Source organism: Pecten maximus, chromosome 12, assembly GCF_902652985.1.
Source record: "Pecten maximus chromosome 12, xPecMax1.1, whole genome shotgun sequence".
NCBI lineage: Eukaryota > Metazoa > Mollusca > Bivalvia > Pectinida > Pectinidae > Pecten > Pecten maximus.
In genome coordinates this window covers 19,883,193-19,910,768 of record NC_047026.1, presented here as the reverse complement: position 1 = coordinate 19,910,768, position 27,576 = coordinate 19,883,193, and the positions used below count along the sequence as shown (strand labels likewise).

The window sequence follows — 27,576 nt, the reverse complement described above, 5'->3', positions numbered from 1 at the left end:
TGAAGGAGACCACTTCTTGTATCAATTTAGTCCTTCTGTACTTAGGCGATTCAATAGTATAGTAGTAGTGAGTCAAATTTAATTATGTAATTTTGTAAGTTGTAGTGATGTAATTTAGTTGTAAGAATCAGCAGCCCCTAAGAATGCCAAAAAAAAATAAATGAGCCTGTACAAGTTTTTGGTTCTATTCAATAAATTTTTGACCTTTCATACTGTTTGTTGTGTTGTGTATTAATGTGCAATACTGTAAAAGTGGATATTTTCGCGTGTGGAAATTTTCGCTTAGCCAGCTTCCAAAGTGTTCGCGGTGTGGATATTTTCGCGCCGTAAAGATATTTTTGCGCTAACTTGTATCTTTTATATTTAGTATTTTTATGTGTTAATATATTCGCGTGTGGAAATTTTCGCGGAGATTTACTGATAGCGAAATAAGCGAAAATTTCCACACCGCGAATATTTCCACTTTTACAATATTCAACACAGAAGCTGGGCCCTTGACAGGATTGATCAGGCTACCAGGAAACTGAATATGTATGTGTGTGTGGGATGGATGTATGTTTATCAGAATATATATACAAGTATAGGAGTATGTATGGTTTTTTTTATGTATGATGATGATGATGATTAGTATGATGTTGAGTATAATGATAAGATTACAATGATGATGAGTATGATGATGAGATTATGGTTATGATGAGCTGATGATGATTAGCATGATGATAAGATTACAATGATGATTATAATGATGATGATGATGATGATGATGATGATGATGAAGATGATGATATTATGACGATGATGATGAGATTTTTGATGATTAGTATGATGATGATGATATGACGATGATGATGATGATGATGATGATGATTAGTATGATGTTGAGTACGATGATAAGATTACAATGATGATGATGATGATGAAGATGATGATATTATGACGATGATGATGATGATGATGAGATTTTTGATGATTACTATGATGATGATGATGATGAGATGACGATGATGATGATGATGATGACGATGATTATGATGATGATGATTACTATGATGATGATGAGGTTATGATGATGATTAGTATGATACGATTATGATTGTGATGACAGGCAAACCATACCAATTGGAATTGATGTGTGTTTGTGTGTGTGTGGTTCTTATATTTATGTATTAAAAATGTCTTTAAAAATAAAACAAATATAAAAAAATATTCGCGTGTGGAAATTTTCGCGGAGATTTACTGATAGCGAAATAAGCGAAAATTTCCACACCGCGAATATTTCCACTTTTACAATATTCCGTAATTCCGTAACAATTCCGTATAAGTGGGTTTGTTGCCTACGGCAGGTTAATTGAAAGGGTGTATTTTGAACATTTCATGGTCACCATGTGTAAAAGCATCATGCTTTCTGCTGCTAGATGGCTGGTTGATGGAATTTAACGTCCACTCAACATCTGAGGACATATTTATATGTAATCATAACTGTATGGTTCCACTGTGTGTGATATTACTCCAGCAATAGATGGAATTTGACACAAGTATAAAAATCGAACTGAAAAATCCTTCATTCGTTTGAAAAAGTGCTGTATCAAGTAACATATTGATGTGACCAGTGTTAGCAATATATTGTACTTAATTATAAGAATGTCCTATGTGAAAAGAATTAACTCCAGAATAAATAAGAATATGGATACAGAATCTCAACTCGAACTCGAAATCCATTATGATTAAGTCAAATACAAAGCTAGAAATTGATATGGCAAGCAGTTTTCTTAAGAATTACGGAAAACAATTATAAGAATTTAAGTGCAAATGAGCCATAACTCCAGCGAAAAAAATATATTAGCACGGGATGCTATAGCATAATCATCATAAATACATGTACTCAATCATTTGCGTATACACAACAGTCGAAAAGAATAGTGAAACCAAAAATAAGAATGTTTGTTGGAACAGACGCACTGTTAGTGTTACTCTTTTGTAATGTCGTTGGGAAGAAGAAGTGATGAATCAGTAAAAATAATAGGTCAGCAATACGTTAGTTCACTGTCTACTAAAAAGGGGCCGTTATTTACTCTGACGATTAGAGTGTCGCCAAACGTAACCGCAGGTGAAGCGAAGTGGGTGGTTCGACGCTCCTGACCCATGTTGGCTTGTGTTTTATGGGTAAATGAAGCTTATCTCGGTATGTCCATCCACTTAGCTTGAATAAAACATGTGTATATGAATGATATTTTTAAGATTAAGATTGACGTTTTAATCGAGAAGGAAATATCGTGAAAAGACACAAATTGACGCCATCCGAGGATAAGCCAGGACAAATTCTTATGATATCCGACCAGTTGAGAGTAAAATAAATCATAACTCTCGAGACCCGATCCGATATAATTATGTTACTTGAAAATGCTTGAACCTGCTTATACTTAATAATTTGTTATAAATTACCTTTTTAACAAATATGGGTAATATGAGCGTAATAACAAGAGGTTTTAGGAAAATGCTTTATACGTTATAACATTACTCCGAGAATAAATCGAATATACACCTTTTGAATGTTTTCCAATTGATATTTAATATGTTGTATGCATAGATAGACTATTTACAGTTGGAAAGTTCAATTGGAAAGACTGGTATTTATTTAGATATAATACAGTATATTGGAACACAAATACTATAAAATTTGTTGATCCTTTTTGAATTCTTGAACAAAAACTCGAGTCACGTTTTCAGCTTTTTCCCAGGTGGACCATCGTCCACAAGGCCATTTCTTCTTTTGACATTTTCTGATATAACAACTGTATTATCTGAAGTTGCTAAGATAGAATGTTCGTCGCTTGTCAGTGCCTTTTCAGAAGATTTTTTTTCTTCGCACTCGGTAACGACCGGCTGAGGGGTCGTTGTAACTATCGCTACTGGCTCAGCACTCATGGTGGATTTACAAGCACGCCTTGACTCTGCAATAAATATAATAAATATCAATTAGCCACACGTTTTCTACTTAATATTCATCAAATTGATATGAAATGTTTCATTGTAATCCCAAAATGCAATGTGTGGTTTGGTTTGGTTTAGTATTGTTTAACATCCTATTAATAGCTGAAGTAATTTAAGGACGGCTTCTCCCATGTGCGAGATGCATGCGTGGGGTGAATACGTGCGTGTTTTGGAAGACTCCGGTATGTTCGATTCTGTCTCCATGTGATAACCGACATACTGCTGAAGACACCCTGCTGTACACTCACCAGGTCACAGTTTACTGACAACGGGTAAACTAGTTATCGCGCTTCCAAAATGCTGGGTAGAAGCTACAATTTTGACAGACTTGCAATGTGTGGACAGACTTTTATCAAGATGATTACGTAATGCTTTTAAAAAGTTTTAAAAGGTTTTGTTTAATATAGAAGTCCATACTCACAAATATAATAGTCCGGATGTTTTAAGAGATTTTAGCATGACCGTTAACATAATTTCGCAAATCGAAAAGAAATGTTACAGATGACAAATTAGCGTATATTTCACAAATGATCAATATTTCCTCTATCAATATGGAACGTATTTCTGTTACGGATTTAAAAAATGTTTCCAATCAGCAATGAGCTGGATAACGAAAAACAGAAAGGCAATAGTGTATACACTGTCACATTGCATTAGTGACATAATAGGTTTATACAAGGGCACGTGTGTCGATTAATAAAATTAGCAATATGTCGAGATTGCAGATTGATGAAGGCAAATGGAAAGTTGTATGGTCGACATCATGACCACAGTTGAAAATGCTCTATTTCTTTATGTCCTATGGCGTCAGACGTGTTTGATGCTAGTGATCCCCTTGTCACCATTCTAACTTTCTGAGATTGTGATTTAACCCGCATTTGATATAAATTCGTATGACGAGAGTCGTGTGAAGTAGAAGACGCTTAATCTTCTAGAACACGTGGTTTTATTATCATTGTACTTTGTCATTAGCCTTCATGTAAATCTATATATTTATATTTTGAAGGTCACATTGTAGTAAATAATGAATGTTTACCTACACGTTCATACTGTAGTAAGTCAGTGTAGGTGTACCTACAAGGTCACACTGTAGTAAGTCAGTGTAGGTGTACCTACAAGGTCACACTGTAATAAGTCAGTGTAGGTGTACCTACAAGGTCACACTGTAGTAAGTCAGTGTAGGTGTACCTACAAGGTCACACTGTAGTAAGTCAGTGTAGGTGTACCTACAAGGTCATGCTATAGTAAGTCAGTGTAGATGTACCTACAAGGTCACACTGTAGTAAGTCAGTGTAGGTGTACCTACAAGGTCACACTGTAGTAAGTCAGTGTAGGTGTACCTACAAGGTCACACTGTAGTAAGTCAGTGTAGATGTATATACAAGGTCACACTGTAGTAAGTCAGTGTAGATGTACCTACAAGGTCACACTGTAGTAAGTCAGTGTAGGTGTACCTACAAGGGCACACTGTAGTGAAGTCAGTGTAGGTGTACCTACAAGGCACACTGTAGTAAGTCAGTGTAGATGTACTTACAAGGTCACACTGTAGTAAGTCAGTGTAGGTGTACATACAATGTCACACTGTAGTAAGTCAGTGTAGGTGTACCTACAAGGTCATACTGTAGTAAGTCAGTATAGATGTATCTACAATGTACCTACAAGGTCACACTGTAGGACGTCAGTGTAGATGTACCTACAAGGTCACACTGTAGTAAGTCAGTGTAGATGTACATACAATGTCACACTGTAGTAAGTCAGTGTCGTTGTACCTACAAGGTCACACTGTAGTAAGTCAGTGTAGGTGTAGCTACAAGTTCATACTGTAGTAAGTCAGTGTAGATGTACATACAAGGTCATACTGTAGTAAGTCAGTGTAGGTGTACATACAAGGTCACACTGTAGTAAGTCAGTGTAGATGTACCTACAAGGTCATACTGTAGTAAGTCAGTGTAGGTGTACATACAAGGTCACACTGTAGTAAGTCAGTGTAGGTGTATCTACACTGTCATATGTAGTAAGTCTGTGTAGGTGTACAAGGTCACACTGTAGTAAGTCATTGTAGATGTACCTATAAGGTCACACTAGTAAGTCAGTGTAGGTGTACCTACAAGGTAACACTGTAGTAAGTCAGTGTAGGTGTACATACAAGGTCACACTGTAGTAAGTCAGTGTAGATGTACCTACAAGGTCACACTGTAGTAAATCAGTGTCGGTGTACCTACAATGTCATAGTGTAGTAAGTCAGTGTAGGTGTACATACAAGGTCACACTGTAGTAAGTCAGTGTAGGTGTACCTACAAGGCCACACTGTAGTAAGTCAGTGTATATGTACCTACAAGGTCATACTGTAGTAAGTCAGTGTAGGTGTACCTACAATGTCACACTGTAAGACGTCAGTGAAGATGTACCTACAAGGTCATCCTGTAGTAAGTCAGTGTAGATGTACCTACAAGGTCATCCTGTAGTAAGTCAGTGTAGATGTACCTACAAGGTCATCCTGTAGTAAGTCAGTGTAGATGTACATACAAGGTCACACTGTAGTAAGTCAGTGTAGGTGTACCTACAAGGTCACACTGAAGTAAGTCGGTGTCGGTGTACCTACAAGGTCACACTGTAGTAAGTCAGTGTATGTGTACCTACAAGGTCACACTGCAGTAAGTCAGTGTAGATGTACCTACAAGGTAACACTGTAGTAAGTCAGTGTAGGTGTACCTACAAGGTCACACTGTACTAAGTCAGTGTAGGTGTATCTACACTGTCATATGTAGTAAGTCTGTGTAGGTGTACAAGATCACACTCTAGTAAGTCATTGTAGATGTACATATAAGGTCACACTGTAGTAAGTCAGTGTAGGTGTACCTACAAGGTAACACTGTAGTAAGTCAGTGTAGGTGTACATACAAGGTCACACTGTAGTAAGTCAGTGTAGATGTACCTACAAGGTCACACCGTAGTAAGTCAGTGTCGGTGTACCTACAAGGTCATACTGTAGTAAGTCAGTGTAGGTGTACATACAAGGTCACACTGTAGTAAGTCAGTGTAGGTGTACCTACAAGGCCACACTGTAGTAAGTCAGTGTATATGTACCTACAAGGTCATACTGTAGTAAGTCAGTGTAGGTGTACCTACAATGTCACACTGTAGGACGTCAGTGTAGATGTACCTACAAGGTCATCCTGTAGTAAGTCAGTGTAGATGTACCTACAAGGTAACACTGTAGTAAGTCAGTGTAGATGTACATACAAGGTCACACTGTAGTAAGTCAGTGTAGGTGTACCTACAAGGTCACACTGTAGTATGTCAGTGTCGGTGTACCTACACTGTCATATGTAGTAAGTCAGTGTAGGTGTACATACAAGGTCACACTGTAGTAAGTCAGTGTAGGTGTACCTACAAGGTCACACTGTAGTAAGTCAGTGTAGGTGTACATACAAGGTCACACTGTAGTAAGTCAGTGTCGTTGTACCTACAAGGTCACACCGTAGTAAGTCAGTGTAGGTGTACATACAAGGTCACACTGTAGTAAGTCAGTGTAGGTGTACCTACAAGGTCACACTGTAGTAAGTCAGTGTAGATGTACATACAATGTCACACTGTAGTAAGTCAGTGTAGGTGTACCTACAAGGTCACACTGTAGTAAGTCAGTGTAGATGTACATACAAGGTCACACTGTAGTAAGTCAGTGTAGGTGTACCTACAAGGTCACACTGTAGTAAGTCAGTGTAGGTGTACCTACAAGGCCACACTGTAGTAAGTCAGTGTAGATGTACTTACAAGGTCACATTGTAGTAAGTCAGTGTAGGTGTACATACAAGGTCACACTGTAGTAAGTCAGTGTAGATGTACATACAAGGTCACACTGTATTAAGTCAGTGTAGGTGTACCTACAAGGTCACACTGTAGTAAGTCAGTGTAGATGTACGTACAAGGTCACACTGTAGTAAGTCAGTGTATATGTACATACAATGTACCTACAATGTTACACTATAGTTAGTCAGTGTAGGTGTATTAAGAGAGACAAAAGCAGACATGAAAAGGGTTTCAGGTTTATTTGAAACCTATATAACTGGTAACCCCTATAAGACAAGCGTTCGCTGTCAACAGACACTTATATAGATTTCACGTGTAAATGAAGTATTCATTAACCTCATGTACGTTCCTTTCCACTTTCAAGTTCACAGTGTCAAACTAATTAGAAAATCAAACCACTGTCAGATACATTTTATCATTTCGATAAAGCAGGCTATCAAACATAATCATTTTTGAAGGTGCCTTTATATGATTTATACTATCGGAATAGCCCTTTACATTCGCGGCTTTATTTTTATAAAGCAAACTACTGACATTAGCGGAGATTCAATTTAACTAGGTTCATATATCATACAGGTCGCTAAGATGTCTGCCTGATACAAATATATTCCTATGTATCAATCATTGTCATACTAAAGTAAACATATGGCAATACCTTTAATATCAACCAATTGACACTGAAAACAAACCCAGGCTCGTTATCATTAGATAAAGCATATAACATAATCATGAATTTCAGAACATTTTGCAAAGGTATCTCTAAACCAAAGTGTTATTTGTAATAGACCCTTACAAAAGTCCCCAAAACGAAGCTGAAAAAAAACCACAATATTGTTTCTTATGTTACGATATCTTCAAACGCCATAATTCATCGGAATTTAACATCCAAATTTCTACAAATCAGAAGACAGCAAAAAGGCGACCATTTTCTTGAATCTAGAAATGGAAGTCACAGATGTACATTTGTATTTATAGTATCCTGAATCACCTACATACCAATTTTTATAAAAATCGGACATATAATAAGTTTTGACTAAGGAGGCCATTTAGGAGGAGTAAAAACAATCTGAGATATGGAAGTCGATATTTGAATTTCCTTTTCTATCAATGACGCCGACATGGATATATACCATATATACAGTATGTCAATGCGTTATTATTGATAGTGACTTTGAGGTCATAAAGTAAACTCCCACGGTGTAGACAGGAAAGGATCATCAATCATTGCTATCGGAATGGTAAGAACTTGAAAATTGTATATGAAATATACCGGATGGAAATCTGATATACAGGGTGCTGTCGATAGGCTTTCCTCGGTGCAGCACGTCTTATTGACATGCATACTGGCACACGTATTGAAATTAAGTGCCCGACAATTAATTACTATTTAGGGGATTGCTGTCAGTGCACTCATTAAAACAGAGAGTTGTCTGATTGGATTGTAGTAAACGAACACATTATGGTTACGAAATATCAACTTTTTGTAGAATTAATTCCTCTAATTCAAGAAAAGATAATCCGATTTTGGTACAATAAAAGGGAGTGTAATTCTTCTAACAAGCATGTCAATCCTTTGACAAACAGTAAAAATTGCTGATGCCGACTGCAGGTAAAACTTACAACACAAGATTTCCGAAAGATGTAGTTTGATGAAGACTTTGGAAATAGTCCATGGTATACATCATGGTCTCGTTGAAAACATTGTATTCAATTGGCCGATATGGCATAAGACGTCGTTCAATTGTCATTATCCTTGGTCGCATTTTGAGATTGCGAAATAATTCGGATTTGACCTAGAATGATGTTGCAGGTGTCGTCGAAGAAGAAGATCTAGATAAAACGCTTACCTTTCCGGGCCTTGATCGTATTCAGGTCTCATAAATACATATTTTGTTAATATTTTACCGTTGTTTTACCGACTCCCGAGTAAGAATTACGGTTTTGTTTACATGTTAATGTTCTCTTCTTTCATTTTTATCTTTAGACGATGTCGTACGATCAATACTTGAGTATGCAAATTGCAATATATATGAACGCGTACACGAGTATCCTAATGATGATATGATAGTCGACATAGTCAGGCAATAAACATTTCTCGGGAGCTTAGGGGACTTCAGTAAAGTAACGAACGTCAACATCTATGAAAGAACAAACGAGATAACTAGAACAACACATACACCGATATACCACAGGGACTTTCATCGGCAGTGATACAATGTCACCAAACACGAACCTAAGTTATAAATAAACGTGCCGTAAAACAGAAAATGACAAGTGACGTATGCTAGTTTCCCATTTGAGACAGTACTACGCCATCAATAAAGACCAGAACATAAAGTGTCATTGCTGTCGATATCATTTACTTCCTGGGTGTGGAAATGATGTTCTAATTCAACACACCTGGTGTAATACCCACCTCCTCTTATTTCAAATTACCTACATTATTGAAAACTCTAATATTTCGAGTTCCACTGTTATGACGAGGTCTCGTTCTTTTCCCTTCATTTCAACGGTACTTATATAACACCCCTTGTAAAAGTAAACTTCATTCATTTTAAAACAATTGCAAGTTATATTAACCTATATTTATCACACTTGTTTAGCCGACTGGAAAGCGCTCGATGCGTTTTTCTGTGGGAGGAAACCGGAGTAAAAGGGGAAAACCCACGTGGCCGGAGAGGAGACCCAATACCTTTATACGTCCCTTATGCAGACTAACAATTTGTATAGCCGGAGTAACATGTAGTACTGAGGCTCACAGCATCGGATATCACTAGGAGGAACCAAGTTTACAGATAAATAGTAGGATCTTTGGACCTTAAAACAATCATTTGAAAGGTGTGACCTTTGGACCTTAAAACAATCATAAGAAAGGTGTGACCTTTGGATCTTTAAACAGTCATAAGAAAGGTGTGACCTTTGGATCTTTAAACAGTCATAAGAAAGCCATGAAAGACACTGGCATTTTATCAAGTTATGGGAGATGGAATTCCACTTAGAACGATCTTGGATCCAATTATATACGAATTTTAAAATCTAATATTTGCTAATTCGGGTCTTTTCGACACAGTAATAGGCGACCACTAATGGTGTGATATCAATTTCAAATGTTGACACGTATTCCTTAACGACGTGAATTAAAAGGACCTCACAGAACCTATCCATTTACAAATCAACCCGGGTCTGAAAAATCATCAAAATAAACCACTACAGAAGACAACGATTCGATTTCCTTATTACTTATTAACATAGATTGAACTACATCTTTTATGATGGTCGCGATACCACAATTGTATTAAGCATATGCTACATTGCATGATAAGCTGCGTTAGTATATCATCCTCCAAATCGAAAAGACATTCCGATCCGTCAGCTTTTAGCATGATTAGGTTTAATGACACTATTCTCCACTACAAAAATGAAAGTTGAAAGGGAACTTGTATCAAAACATTGATTATTGAAGTTGTTTGTAAATAATTGAACTTGCAATATAGCTAGATGTTTCCTTAAAGTTATCAACTCAACGAGAATTACACATACTTATACGTCACAGTTGTCCCGCTTTGTCAGTATTGTAAGTTTTACGCAAACTCTCAAAGTCTCCAAAGTTTTAGTATCTCCCAATTCCAAAAAAAATATAGAAACGAGTAAGTATTGATGCATTGAAAAAACAAATATTTAATTCCGCGAAATTGCTAATTCTCAAAGTTCATCTAATGTCTTTTTACCCCAAAAATAACTTTTACTGAAAAGTGAGAAAAAAATACATCAGATTTATTATGAAATCAATTTCAATTTGACTGTATACTAATTTTTAAATCAACTTGAGAAGCAATAAAGATAGAATATCAATTTATCAAAATGTACAGTTTTTAACCCCCCCCCCCCCCCCCCCCCCCCCCCCAAAAAAAAACAACAACAACAAAACAACAACAACAACAACAAACAATAAAAACATCTGCAGGATGTGTTGAGATGTCCATAGCACCAAAGCACTTTCTTAGCAACAGATCTTAACGCAAAACTTAAAAGTGAAATGTTGACAACGACGCAGCCGATGGCGGTGTTAACGCCCTCGCCGCCGGAAAAGTAACACCATAGTCTTCGTGGCAGGCGAGACAACGAGTAAGTATCACGTGATGAATACAGCGCCTATATAAACTAGTGACATGGCATATAAACTGTTCGTATATTACCACTTATATAATATGATGAAAAGTCAACTCGGTAACAAAATTTAGTGTTTTGAATGATAACGACAGGCACCAGACGGAAGACTAACATATAATGGAAAACTTATAATACGTACATATACCTGTACTGTTATCAACATTAAAGCATTAAGCAATGAATCGATATTGCGAGATTTAACCAAATTATTTTCAAATTCTTTACATCAATATGTAATACTATTTGAAACAAGAGTTTTTTTATTCTTACACCTTGCGTTTTCATTAAGGATGCGTGCTACCTAAATAATTTACCTTCCAAACTTTAATCTTGTTTGTATTATCAAAGACATAAATCATTTAATCATCAATGTATGCCTACTGGTTTTCATTGTTGTTTTAGTGTTTTAGTGAAATAGCATATACTACCAACATACTTATTTCATTACACATATTTTTAACATGTTACCACCATGATGAATTGGGACACCCACATTATTTCCTATAGAAAAAAGTATACAGAAAATATATTAAAAAGTGCAATTATAATTTAGCGTAAGATGTCGATCGTGAAAATAATGATCCCATTAAAATTTCAATCATAATTAAGCGTAAGGTGTTGGGCTTAAAAATAATTATCCCGGTTAAATTTCAATCATAATTTGTTGTCGAGCGTGGAAATATTGACCACGCTAAAATTTGTATGTTTACAGTATCAACAAAGAATATGTTATCTTCAATCTCACCTGCATGAAATAATACTGCTCGGCAATTCCTACAGACCGCTGCCTTTCCCTGGGCTTGTGTCATGCCGAACAGCATAGCTCTGAGTCTGGTTAAGGAAACTGTAGATCGTCATTATTAACGTCAAAAAGTATCTATATATGCATTAAGCTTACCAAATCGTCCACGTTATAATATGAAAGTAAAATAAATAGAGTACACGGCATTTGTTCCAATGGTCCTATATCATAGGGTGTATACTATTGCAGACAAAAGACAAATTGAAATAAACATATTTTTAGGGTTGTGTTGGGATCAATATGAATTAGTTGTGCTACAATGTATTACAGGCAGAGAAACATATGAACTTATATTGCCAATCTAGAGTACATCGAGTCAACTCATACGATCATGAAATGGACAGTAACAAATGTAGATCACATGCACATAATTATAGTTTAGTTCTATGACATGTACACCATGTGCCATCATCGGTCTAAATTATGATTGAGGCTTAAATAAAATCACTTCATGTGGACTTCTGAAATATTTTAGAACTAATATCGCTTGTATTATCTCGTTATTACGATAGGTATATCGTGTGTGAAGTAACCTCGCCCATTTGTTACATTTTTGTTCCGGTGCCGCATACCTGAAATCTAATCCCACCGTTTAATTTCCATGATCTTTACTAAAATAGAGTCCATTGAACGAAAGAGCGAAAGATTAACCACTGCCTACTGTAAATACCTCACATTCGGTCTGGATAGATTCAAACAATCGGAGGAGAACTTTGTCAGCAGGCTTCAGTGTTTTCTCATTAGTGATTAATATAAGTTAGTACAGTATAACTGCATAACTAATTTGCAAGTATTGTTATATAACAGATATATATTAAACATCATTCATATACAAAGAAAATGAGATACTCGCAAAATGCGTTCCGTATGTCTAACTTACACAGAATACACAAAAAAGACTTCACACAGTGAAAAGAATTTGCTTTGCTAAAAGCGTTATAACGAACGCTCGGTTGTAAAAACAAGAATATATGTTATTGTGCGTCAAAGATAGTAAACTCCGTATTATTTAACATCCCAGATACCATATAAGCTGATGAATGTGGAGAATAAAACATAACCAATTTTCACGTTGAACCCGTCATCCTTGATGTGATTCAAGGAACGGCTTGAATGAAAAGGTTTTCGTCCGCCTTCCCATTTTCTGCATCAGTCATGACTGCTGTTCGATAATCAATGCTATATTATTACCCAACAGTGCACATCTCCTTTGGATAGATAAACTTTAACAAGACCTTGCTCAACTCACACCAGAAATGTCATCACGTCACAGTTGTAATGATCAGTATTGTACATGTTCAGCATGTGAGTGATTTCCAATGGTTTAAAAGGAGCTCTATGTGTATGAAAGACAGCAGACTGAAATATGAGTTTTCATTACTCTAATGGAATCACCATCCCACACACAACCCCCGTTATGTACAGAACTTATTTTACTGATAACCAAACACAAATTAGCGTGGTATGTATCAAAGATAAGGACGACAGTTATAGCATTGTGAGCTTTTTAAATGATCATAATATATCTAGTAACATCTGGTCTAAAGTAACGATACACATATTTCATTATCATCATTTTCTACATTTTTGTAATAATTATTTCATTTCTTTTTTATTATTATCTTTCACTTCGCTTCGTGTCGTACTTTCCTCGTCAGACAGAATGAAATCGTAATTTCTTTGATATAATATCGCCCTTCGAAAGATTGAGCTACTAATTCCATCTCTAATATATATATGAGAACACTCTGATGGCTGCTGTGTCATTTTCAGACCTGCCAACCTTTCAAATTCAAAAATAGTAATTTGGCCCATTTTTGAGCAAAAAAAGAGTAATTCTTAACAATTCTTGCCAAATCTATTGCATCAAAAAGAGTAATTTGCTACTATTTCGAGAGAAAAAAGAGTAACGACCACCACAAAATAGTAAAGATTACTATAAAATAGTAGTAGTTGGCAGGTCTGCATTTTTCTTCTTCTTTGATTTTCGGAGCTGTTTAGATAAAAAAAAACCAATACTGTTGTACAGGTTTATACATTTATGTTACGAGAAGTGTATACGCTGTGGGCGGCTTAGCATCTTTAAGGTGGCTAACTTTATATATGTACTAAGGCAGAATACATGTAGCTGCATTGTCAAGAACGGTCCAAACTATATATAGCAGAGATGATCGTGTATTAAGAGGTCAGTTAAAGCCTAAGTATCTATCGTACGAGTTCGGGAATAAATAGAGGTTACACAACGAGTGGTTGTTGGATATGGAATTTATTTCACACGAGTAAGTTATTTTTTAAAAGTTACAAAAGACACGAGCTTTAGCGAGTGTTTTTTGCAACTTTTAAAAAATAACTTACGAGTGTGAAATAAATTCCATATCCAACAATTTCGAGTCGTGTGACCTGTTTCTACCACAATAATATCGGCTTGAATCAAAGGGAAACGTGGCCAAGTATAATTTCGCGTATGCAAATAAAGTGTACCGGTGACGTCCGGGACCCGATGATGTGACGTCATTAGATTATTGATGACGTCAATAACAATTGCAGCTTGGGTCAAAATTCACCGTGTTAGCCAATCGAAATGCGTACAGAGTTTATACCACGTGTGGTATAAACAGATTGTTAATCAACAGCTGTAATGATTAACTGATGGTCTGAGAGTTGAATAACACAGGGTATTGTGGTAGAAAGACGTTTTTAAAACAATTCTTAGGCTGATCTGCCTTATTGATGTGCCTGTATCCGGGTAAGGGACCGCAATAGACCAATGGCCTTCCTAACCCCAGATGAAGATCCAAGGTGTGTTGTTCGACACTCCATAATTTCAGCAGTTTGTGTTTAGGAGAAATCTGAGAAACGGATCGGTCTGTGCTGTTGTGTGTCATTGGACAAGACACTTTACTCATTGCTCTGGATGGCATGCGACGGGCCTTTCGTTTGTTGTACATAAAGGTGGTCACCAAATACTACAAGGAGACTCCGCCTTAAAATGATCCTACATTTTTTGTAGCTGTTCAAGGGGTGATAAACCCAACAAACAAACTGTATCCATACTCACCAATTGTCACATTAAGCCACTGGTTTATACTCAGAGCTCAAGAACACAACATCATCTTTTATAGTTTATACCAGATCATTTCTTTGGTAGAAATTCTACAAAAATGTCACTTATATGCCATAAAACGTAAAGTTACTGAGGCGTCTTTTGAACAATGCCGTCAGAATTTTTGTTCGTTTAAAATCATTTAGAACGATCGCGAATACAGGCATTAAAAAAATGAGAATTCATAATATGTGCATGACAAGGGTTATTTATACTCTTTTTACTGCAGGGAAGTAAATCAGTGTACACACGAAAATAAAATAATTTCAAGTGAGATACAGCAGCATAAAAGAACTAAAGGAAACTTACCAACAGGGAAAAAAAGTAAATCTTTAGGAATATGTATACTGCAGTTGTCCGTGAGAGCAAAAGAAATATCGAAACATAGATTAAACAACATATTATAACAAAACGTGAGGCATTAGTTTTCTGTTGACCTATATCACCTATACAAAACTCAAGGCGCAGATATCAACCTAGGGACTGGTCAGGTGTCTTTGTTGCAAATCAATAAAATGGCTAATCCCTAACTTTCCTATTTTGAACAAAACATTTCAATACCTAATAAAATACATTAAGTACAGGGACGTGTGATGATAATGCGGATGGCGACTTTCCGAAAAAAAATCGCGATACAGACGTAAAACATAAGAGACGGATTTTGTAACGCTTTTCATATTTACATTGTACCAGTCCGAAAATTCTAATTTTGTACCGAAAATGTGTTTTAGGAATTTTGGAAACGAAAAAGTCTTTTCTTATCAATATTTATTGGCCTAATGATAAAGTATTGTAGTTGCGAATCACCATTTAAGGCCTATGTATTTTCGTTCAGTACAGTGAGATGATTCGAGAATGTAGCAGTAAATAAAAGCTACAATACGCTGTTAGTGAGTTGTCAGGAAAAAAACGAGATTCTATCCGGTAACGCCTTATCAAGAGAATATATCGGATAAATCATTATATCCCATCAACATGATTGGTCGAATGATACATTGAGGAATGACAGACATGAAACCGTTTAGTCGGCAGATTTGTTCAAGATGGTTTCAGGATCAATCGTTAAACCCGGTGAGCGTTCGGAGGTTTACGGATTGTTTATTTGACAATGAGGAAATTGAACATATCTCTAAATCAGGGCACATATATTACTAAAACTGATGATGGGGAAAATGTCATTGTACTCATTTTCAACACAGAATATCCATAATAAAACAACGTATCTCTTCCAAAAATCGCTAAGAATATCAATATCCTAATATAATTTCTGCTTTGACAAGGGATCAATCATGCTAATTCATGTAGTATTGAACATGAACGTTGACATCAATGGTGCATAATTGTGTGTTGACAGTAATTTGTTATCCATATTGATGAAAGGGGCTGTATCATATTAACCAATATTAGCTACATGCATACGGGATATAAAGATGTACAATAAATAGTTGTCGAATAAATTTCATAAAAATGGCTTTCCAACAAAAATAAATACATCTACCTGAAAAAATTAGCATGTCCAGCCAAACAAGATATGTCATAACGGCTCTCTTCAAATCCCACACAACGTAACAAAATCTAGGCAGGAATAATGTAACAAAAAAAATGTTGGCAGTAAGTGTAACAAAATTATGTAATCAGCAACAATGTAGCAAAATTATGTCGGCTGCAACAATGTAACAAAATAATGTCTTCAGCAATATCATAGCATAAAGTAATATTCGCAGTAAAAGTGAAACAAGTTAATGACGTCAGCAGCAATATAACTAAATAAACAATGGTAACCAGCATGTGACTACCGTGATTGAACTGATTTCAAATCGTTTAGAAACAAAAAGTGAATCAGAACCAATTTACGATCATCTTATCTATTTTGTTGAACTAAGGTATCCCACACGTGCCATTGCATGTGGGCAAGATATAGTGGACTTGGGTAGAATGCATATAACATTATAGATCGTACAAAACATCGCAAAAGCATGAAGTTGTTAAAATAAATTACGTTTAAAGTGGAATTAATCCAATTAAGTGTGATTCCGTTAGATTAACATCTTGAAATGTCATGCAAGATTGTGTGCAGAAACACTACTGAACAGAACACCGACAATGAACCAACGAGATCACCAGTCCTTAGTAGTCAGTATCACACAATACAATCATTAATATCATTTAACTTCAAATGTCACCCACCAGAAAAGATTAATAGGTGTTAGCCGGAAAAAATCATATAATTTAACATGATTTGATTATCAAACTTTTTCCAATTATTGTAATTTAATTTTGATATCTTAATTTGATGAAGGATACAGGTTGGCAACGTCATATGGTCCTCGGATGGAAGAAGCCTGCGAATACAATCAAATATTGATTGATGTTAATCTCCGCACAGGTTAATATCATGACGTGAAAATATTGCCATATCTGTACTAAAACACCCTTCATAAAGTTACATATATGTTTCTTACTATAGTTATCAATCAGCTCAAAAGCTACTCCAATGATATTCAAAATAGCTCATGAGACAGACTTTTGTACCTGCACTTATGTAATCGAATTAAATTACTCATGCTACAGTTGAATTGAATTCAATACAAAATATTTCACTGCATCTTTTCGACAACCGAGATATCAAGATTACATCTGATCATAAAATATCTTAATATTTAAGTTGGTCAGAATGTTTCAACACCAACAAGATAACAAAATATTAACAATAGGACAGATATAATAATTGACATTTGAATCATCACTTTTGTCTTACGATAGGATATAAAAACGTCAGTGATACATCAAACATGTTGCATCAAAACCATACCTGTTCGCATCCACTTGAAAAGATAACATTCTGAAAATAAGAAAAATTTAATTTTAATAATTGTTAAAGGTCGATATAGACTTCACATCAGAATATATTTACTATCAATCCAATATTGTTTTTCCAGGAAAAGAATGTTTGTTTTTATTTGTTTCTTAAAATTGAATATTTGGACTATTTAGTATGGAATATTTGGAGACGGTCTGAATGAATACAAAATCAACAACATTTATACACTTACGGTGTCTCTAACTGTCCGAGATAAAATTGGGGAAAAACTGTAAAGGAGTCTATACTTGATTGTCGATAAGCATATTTCACACGATTTGTATGCATTTAAAAACATTAATGGCATTAACTAATTACCATCTACTACCTCATATTGAGGAAGTATAATATGTACTTCAGGATCATATACTTTTATCAATATCATTTATCATTTTTTGAGCAGAGGATCTCCCTTAATTATCTGCTTGAACTAGGAGTTTTCCTCGACTTTTTTGTATCAGAATCTTTACTTCATCTACATCTACAAAACGGTGAAGACGAAAAAATATCAGCGATGATAATAGTATTCTGGTCACTTCAACCTTGCATTTGCGTACGCTGATCATTCGGCAAACTGATATCTCGGAGCGAGAATTTTTGGATTTTTACACACGACTGTGCTGGGAAAAAAACAAATAAAATAATAATTATGCGCTATTTATATAGCAAAATCCCAACCCAATTTATTCAAAAACCACGAAATCCTTACATGATATAAATGATCCAGATTTATCCCCGCTTAAGTCTTAACGTACCTTGCCTTTACAAACAGACACCAATGATTGTGTATTGTGGATCATGTCCACCCTTGCACTCGTATCAATGACGGCAGGGCTGTACTGTATCTCAAAGTGTACACCTCTTTCAATGGCCTAGTAAATACAAGAAAATCATTGTTAATAGGGGTCCGTTTTAACATTGCTATTTTCCGCTTACCCTAATATATCTCTCTTCTCTATAATATGGTAAAACATTCTATCAAAGAGTAGAAGTGCAAAGTAGGCCCTTGCCAATCATCTAATTCTATACGGAAACATTTAATATGAAATTATTGATAATTAATAATCAAAGCGTCAGCTGCAATTTTGAATGCCTCTATACAGAAGAAAATACCAAACCATAACACCACCTGCAGCAATGTTTATATTCTCTATTCTATCTGGTTCATACTACAGTCATTAATTCGTATCTTCATAACACCTCTTATTGCATCAAGGGGGTGGTATGCTACAGAATCCAGATCCTTTACGCAGTGAATTTGACTTCAAATGCTAACATCAGCTGTCATCAAGAAAACCTTGGAGCATGTCAATTTATCGGTATGGTCTAGCAAATGAAGTATCTATAAAAAATTATTAGATGTTGTTCATTTGATTTGATGTTATTGTCAAATCACTGAGCTACAAATTACACTTTAGAATAATTTGTAATACACACTTCAACATCAGTTTCACATAACTTCATCAGAAAGCATGGTGTCCAAGCCGAACTCTGAATAGTTGAAGCATGGTCTAACAATAATTATCCTTTACATAAATGTATTGATTTATTTGCATGTTGAAAACACTGTTTCTACATCACTACTTCGTCCTTGTTGAGAATGAGCGTACTTTATATAGACATGACATGTAATTCAATTAAACATCTTATCTCTTCTCACCTTTGAAAATTTCGACGGAACGTGGAAACCTATAAAGGATTTGTACCATTATCCGAACGACACGGCCTTCATAGGAATTGAAGGAGAAGAGGATGACACTACACGGGAAAATTTAATTAGTCCCATTGTATTTATCTTGCTTTTGACCATTCAAGGACAATAGCATTAGAAGAGTTAATTTGTAGAGAACACATAATAAAACAAGCTTACCGTGTTCACTGAAGGACGTTTGATAAAGTATGGCAGTTTCTGTGTCACATCGATAATTATGATGTCAATGTCGAGGGTCATGCAAGCTAGCTAAAAACGTTAAAAAGGGAAATCTCATCTTGACATAGAATATTACATATTGTGATTGGAAGTAGTAAATTCATTGTTAAAATGACAAGGCATGAAAGTGTGGTAGAAGTCAGATAATATCGATAGAATATAATTATGAAAGTGTGGTAGTCGTCTGTTATTATTGACAGGAAATTATTATGAAAGTGTAGTAGAGGTCTGGTAATAACGATAGGAAATGCATGTAATAGATTTTTTTATGTGATAACTGGCAAGAACCTCCAATATGAGATGGGTTGAGTAAACCCTTTTCTTTATTTTCTATAACCTTCATAGGCAAATGTATATTTGTAGATTAATAGTGAATTCATTTAATTTCATTTTTCTGTATCAATACAGAATGTCAATCAAGTCATTTACTTTTAAAGCAATTATGAACACGCTGTATCCACCTATATTAATCACCCTTGTTGGTCTGCCGAATGGCTTCTAGAATAATAGCTGCACTATATACTTGCAGGGTTCAGTGGATCGAAATCATTATAGGGACATGCTCATTACATCCACAACAAATAACTCACATGGAATGTTTTCTCTGAAGTAGGTTGGACGGCCACCAAATCAAACCTCTGAATATCCACTTGAGCCTAAAATGAATTAAATACAACACATGTCAGTCTTCTGCTGATCGGAAGATTGACTACTTGTGAACTGTAGAGAAGTATTGTCCTTGATCTTGTCTCCTTCGAAGATCGACAAGGGTTCAAGAGTATTTCCCTGATTCATTAGCTACGACACTGCTGGTACACGTTTATCTGCCTTCGATTCTTTTTTCTTTATTACCCAACAATGCAGACCCAAATCTACCGGTTACGTGTAAGTACTGTAAACGTAAGAGATTTAAGCGGTAATCTTATTTTAGTATTTTCACATTTCAATCATTCCGCTAATTTATAATTGCCCTAATTGTACTTTCTGCATAGTACCTTCTACGTCATGTATTGTGAATATGCCAATTTATCATAATGCTAATCTTCTTTTTTAATTCAGTCATGCGCGAAAATTTGTATGCGCCAAAAAATACTTTAGTGTTTTTGAGTGTCAATGTTTGTTTTTAGGGGTTTAACATCCTCGCAACTGCCATGGTCTTATGAGGACGGGTGCCAAGGAGACAACTACAGAGGAAACCTAAGTATAGAAAGACGAAGTAGTGAGGAAAGAAAGGAAATATTTAAGATTCCAAAGGTTGCAAAGGGGGCAGAAGATCTATTTTGGTCTCTTCAATAAATCCCCGATTATGCAAATCCGCATTTTGTTGGTATTTTGTCACTATTGTGTCGATTCTGACATAGAATTGCGGTTTCGTTTGAATCTTAATATTTTTCTTTTGTGTTTGTACATGTATCCTTGTCTTAATATGGAGTAGTATGCAAAAATATTGACAAACGTAACAGTGGATTTAAAATAAAGGTCACATTACACAAATACAGAAACGTATATGAAGCGAACACAATAAGTGGGGTAACCCTCACTGGAATCTATTGACATTTACTAAGAACTTTGAACATAATTGGGGTTAAAATTAGATTTTATTTCAATGTAGTCAATGAAGAAAATACGTAAATTGAACATTTACAATCTTTGGCAGTTTATACAATCAGCGACAGGACAAGGAACATAGACGAAATATTTGTTTTATGGTGACACTTCGCAGCAGGTGAGTCATACACGATAGGCGTCAAAGACACTTCAACAGTCAGGGTTTTATACAGACGTGAGAACGTGTGTTGAGGAGAGACCAACAGCCAGGGTCGAGGACAGGTGTCAATGGGACACCAACAGCCAGGGTCTAAGGCAGACGTGAGGACGGGTGTAAGGGGGGACATCAACTGCCAAGGTCTCATGAGGATGTGAGGACGGGTGTCAAGAAGACACCTACGGCTAGATTCTTATGGGGACTCGAGGAATGAGGGCGGGTTTCAAGAAGACATCAACGATGAAAACAAAGCATAGAAATAAAGTGTTACTATATACTTAAGCATGTTGACGACGACACCTAGCAGGACAACTCACCCGGTCACATCATACTGACAAAGGGCGAACCAGTCGCCCCACTCCAAAACATTATGAGCGCCAAGTAGGAATAGAAATTACCATTTTGATAGACTCTGGTATGTCTCGGCAGGAGACAGAACCCAAAGTCTTCCTCACAAGGGCGAACGCTAAATTGCAGTGTGAAAGGGATACTTTAGGAAGAATAAAGATGCTAAAAAGAAGAGAATAGACAAGCTCTCGAATTAAGTCGCCTCTTACGATCATGCAATGGGGGCAGCAGGTACAATTTTACGCCCTACCTGCAGGGCACAGCCTGAATGTTGCCATTAGCCAGCAGGTCAATTGCCACACATATTTGATGTCCCAGGGCAAAGAAGACACAGACGATACCACAGGCCGGGGCAGGGGCCATTTTAATCGCATCCTGTCTTCGTTGTGACCGACAGATGAGACAATATGCAAACAAGATGCAAACAAGATGCAAACATTAATGGCCCCGACGGTAATGTTAACAAAAAGAAGTTTGAACGTTTCAGTGTCATTGGCTGTGTTCAGAGGTGTACTTTTCAAAACAAGTACCGAGTGACACAAAAATAACAATGGAACAACTTTAAATATTTGTTTCTGTGATATTTTAAATTCTGTTCCAATTTTGTTAAAAGTGAGTTTTTTTGAGTTTTTTTTTTTTTTAATTTCAATTGCAATTCTCAAAGTTAAATTATATCAGAATTCCAAACAAAACTAAAGGAATTTAAAAAAAATACCTTATATCGTTTTCTCTTCAATGTTAAAACCGTAGTTAGATATATTGATGATTGATCTAACTCATTATTATCATACTGATGATAATTACCTACCGATTTTCAACATACAAAATAGCATTTCTCACCAAACATTCAAGGGAAAAGTAAGTTTCTCACTTTTTTATTACAAATTATATAGTTGCATTACAAATTATATAGTTGTATTAAAACAGACTTTGTTTTTGTGTGGAATTATTAATAAATATAGCCACACTGCATTTAACAGGTTATTTTCCATTTGCACTGTTACAAACCACAGGAGAATAAATACTTCTTGCAAACAAAACTGTAATTTTAAAGCAAAACCTATAACGCATGGGCAAAACAATAAAAAAAATTGTAGTTTCTTGGGGTATTATTTTATAATGTACAAGGAGAATAAGACCAGGTGTTTAGGAAGGATAATCTGCTTTATCAATTGTCATTTAAATCCAGGCATTATCTAATTCTTAAAAACAAGAATAAAGGTAAAGACAACGAAACCACTAGGCACATTTCCCAATATATATAAAATCATGATGTTGACCACAAAATTTTCCAATGATCTTCATCAACTTGCATTTTCCGAAAACTCTGTTGTAAGTTTTTCATTCACATACTTGCACTCAATGAAAAGAACAACATTACAAAAGTGATACATCAAATTTATTTATATTTATTTCACACTATTTGCTTGAATATGTATATATCCAACAATACATGCCATCCCAGGTATGTTTTGTTCAAGTTTTTTGTGCTTTGATTGGTACTTTATCAATTAAAAGTGTTTTGACGTGTATATCATATATAGGAACATAAATAGTCATATGGATACTTGCATAAGTGAGTATATGCAAACAGCTGAGGTTGTATTGTGTCATAGTCTGGGGAGTGTATAAGAAGAAGGATAATTGGAACCGTTCACCCCATTGGGTGTGGGATTCTCCTGTCTCACTTCCATGGGGTGGGGTGAATGATTATTTTTCTCTTACCCTGTTTACCCTCTTCTGTATCTAATATTGAGGTTACATCAATGCAAGGAAATGTTGACGTGACATGATTGAATTGTTGATGTGACATGATTGTACTGTTGCCGTGACGTCATGGTATTGTTGACGTGACGTAATACAAGTGTTGAGAATGTGAAAAGAGCATGTGTAGCTTGTCTTTTCCCTAGGGTGAGATAAGAACATCTGTAAAACTGCAGATATCCCTGTCCAGGGTAAGAGAAATTGGTGTCCATGGATTCTGTTGGTGGACATTTTTTGTAGAGGTGCATGAAACATTTGCTTGTCCTCTGCCTGCATGCTGAATGAGTGTGTGTATAGGAGGTTGGTGATAGGTTGTTGGACAGATTTCCTGTTTTCAATCATTCTTTCTTTTTGGAATAAATACAAATATGATACATGAAAGTATATTAAGTTACTGACCCTAAATTACAACACTTAAAAATGATATATATCACTGGTATACACTGTAATTGGATCAAGGGAGGGTTGCCATTTATTTGGGCCATTTTGCGACCTCTCAGCGATAAGCATATTTTTCTGCAGGAAGATACTTAAGGTTAATAGCTGCATATGGTATGCTTTTCAAAAAATCAGATGTTTTGTATGCTCATATAAATTTCGGGGATCAAATGTTAGAGGGTGAAAAATGAAATTTCACTGTTAAGGTTCATATAAATTCAATATTGGAGTAAAAATAATATCAAATAGCAACTTAATAAGTCCACATCATGCAAATGATTAGCATCCTCATACAGTGATTAACCTTGTTGCCAAGTTATTACAAGAATGATTAATGGAACTTTTCAGGTTTTTTTTTTTTTAAGTCAAAGACATTTGATATCAAAATAAACCAGATGCTTAACTTCACTACATTGAATGTATGTCACTGTGACCTACTTTTCTTTCAATTATTGATATTTTTTCAACTGATTTCAAAAACCCGATATTTCTATGGCAGAAACTGCAAAAACTATCATTTTTACTCCAAAATTGAATTTGAATGAACTTCAACAATGAAAATTTCAAAGCTGATTATCAAAGGCATATACATAGATCTGATGCTTGGTAGTGCCAGTAAATATACAAATCTGAGTTCATCTATCTTAATAAGATATTGTTATGACCCATCTGTGGTCCAGAAATTTGATTGAAATCAACAAGCCATGTATATTTTTGACTTCCACTGCATGTTGGCTTTCTCTTTCAGTTATGTGGTCAGACTTTTAAAAACTGTTATTTTGATAGGTAAAATATGAAGTTTTGCAAATAGAATGTTGCTAATGTAATTCTAAATTTGAACAGGTAATTTCACTATAGGAATCATATCGTAAAACTAAGATACTGTAGGTCCATAAATTTGAAAAGGGTACAATTATATTTAACTGAACAGATCACACCGCAAAATTGGAAATAAGTCAGCATGGCCTATGAATTTAAATCAAATATATACATGGCTTGTTGATTTCAACCAAATTTCCTCTCCACATATGAATCATACCCTTGATACTTTAATACATATACACCTGTTTAGATTGTGGGATGGAAATTAGTGCCAAGTCTCTATGATATATATGTAGGGTTCAGTGAACAAAAACAAAATATCACCCCCTAATATATGCCCCTGGTATCAACACTATACATGTATATATATATATACTTACCAATTTGTGTGTCTGTGAAGCATCGTTGATCACAGTTGAGATTCTGGACAACTGCCGAGGTGCTTTTCTTGTCCACTGTAATTTAGACATAACAAAAATTGATGCTATACATGTATTACATATCTAGTAGTTCAATTATCAATATTTGGATAAAGTGTATCATAGTTGTATTTTCCATTTTGAGAGATACATGTATTATATAATTATGAACTTTTCAGGTTTTGTGAATTTTGAGTCATTTCTCTTTGAAACGAAAAGAAACTTTTACAAATTAATATATTAATAGCATTTGTATATCTTTCATTTCAAGAGGTAATCCATCAATTTAAAAAACAAACTAAAAAGGCCTTAGTCACAGGTCAATAAGGTCATCCCCACTAGACTGACCTCTGTCTCTAGAATATCAAAATTATAAGTAAACTTGAGCTTTATAATTCTGGTCTCTAGGATGTCTGATAACTTTACAAAAACTTAGGGCCCGTCTACCTCCCCAAATTTCCCCCTTGCACTATTCAACAATTTCCTATCTGAATTGTTCATGGCAGGTTAGATACATACTTACATTTATATCTTTTAGGTCATCCTCGCTAAGTATCACTTTCTCTGGCAATGGGATGTTAGGTTGCTGAAAATATTAAAAATCATAATGTATATATGGGGTCTAGCCATGAAGTTATTGTCTCATTTTTAAGTTAGAACATGGTGAATTTAAACCAAGTTATTTCATATTGTTCTGCATTTTATTCCTTTTTAATTCAAATACCATTTATAACATTGTTAATTCTATGAACATTAACAAACAGCAAGTCACATGCATAAAGGGACACAACTCTTATAACAAAAAGAATGGGATTGTATAATGTACATGTAAACACATGTATTCCCAAAGCACTGTCATTGCATTGTTCTGTAAATGTTCATAGTTTGGCTGCACACTCAAATGTGAGCCGATATTAAAATTTATACTGATTAGCACAATAATGAATTGACTTGCCATAGAAAAAATTAATCAGAAACTGCAATTATCAATTTTAGCAGAATGTTTTCAGCATAGAACATCTCCAAAATGGGTCACTGCTTATTTCAGAACGTTTGGTTTGGTTTAATTTAATGTTCTATCAACAGCTAAGGTCATTAAATTTACATTTAAAGACATGAATATGAAATCACTCTTACAGGCCAAAATATAAAATATATTACTGAAAATGTTTTATACAGTAAAAGGTGCACTACTCGAACAATAAGCAGTGACCGTGTAGTGTCTACGGAGATTTCAGATTTTAATTGATAGCAGTTCTCCACTGATAATTTTAAAATATCATGGACTATTGACTGCAATTGAAATAGAGGTGTATGTTAGCTTATAAATATTTTAAAAAAAACACTAAGATACATTTATTTTTATATTGTCAATGTACATGTATGTAGATGAATAAAACCTATATTTCCAATATAATGTTACCTCTTCACTCAGTCTGGAAAAGTCCATATCCTTATATAATAATCTAACAGTTCATCTTGAAAATAATGAAACAAATTGGAATCGCTGTCTGTAAGAGTCAAACTTCAACTGCATTTATATATAATTAAAACAACTATTCTTATTATACACAAATGTATGTATGGTATTTATACTCACGTTATCTTTCTGCTTCTTCTTCCCTTTTGATGTAGATTGTAATTCCTCTACAAAACAGCTGATGGCCACTACATCAAAACCCACTGTAAGGAGATATATAACTAAATGTAATGTAATGTACATAACTGTACAATAGCTAGAACTGGAAGGAACTTCCATGCGGTCTACATGCAGACTGGAGCCTCGTAAAAGCTTTCCTCAGTATAAAACATTCACACAATTACTTTTAACTTCTTAATGCAATTTAAATAGATAATTATAAACATTTGTACACATTTTATAGACATACAATGTAGATAGTGCAGTCATATCTAATTATTTGTACCATCAGATTTTAAAATAAATTCAAATAAAGTGGGTTCCTTTAGCATGTACATTACATACATGTATATATGTTTACACTTGGAAAAATATCATAACCATATCTAGCAGTCTGCACAACGAACCAGTAAAATTATGTACTAGAAGCGAAAGTTGAAAGATCTAGCACTAACAATCAACAGATTAAGTGTACACCACCATCTAGAATAAGAAAACTCATCAGACAAATTAATTAATGTCATCTTTCTAGCATTATATAATTTTTCAATGTAAGTATGTTTTCTTCATTGAACAAAACAGTATACTTACATCTTTCTGCCTGACAAAGTTTTTCTTTCAGTAACTTTTTGTCGGTATGTTTCACGTGTAAATCCATGAAGGCTGCCATTGCGGAAGTTACTAATGGTCTTCTAAATTCCTAGTGGAATGGAAA

The 27,576-nt window shown here is 35.0% G+C and overlaps 1 protein-coding gene across 1 annotated transcript; it reads right to left on the bottom strand.

Moving 5' to 3' along the window:
- Positions 1-1,320: 1,320 nt before the first annotated feature.
- On the bottom strand, positions 1,321-27,551 carry LOC117339855 (ribonuclease P protein subunit p30-like). Its single transcript, XM_033901563.1, has 11 exons — positions 27,453-27,551; positions 26,823-26,905; positions 25,746-25,808; positions 25,184-25,258; positions 20,257-20,322; positions 19,607-19,696; positions 18,492-18,608; positions 17,689-17,718; positions 17,181-17,218; positions 11,717-11,796; positions 1,321-2,951 (listed from the first exon to the last, which is right to left on the bottom strand). The coding sequence occupies exons 1-11, from the start codon at positions 27,529-27,531 to the stop codon at positions 2,716-2,718; spliced, it is 957 nt and encodes a 318-aa protein (XP_033757454.1). The 5' UTR covers positions 27,532-27,551; the 3' UTR covers positions 1,321-2,715.
- Between the last annotated feature and the right edge of the window lie 25 nt (positions 27,552-27,576).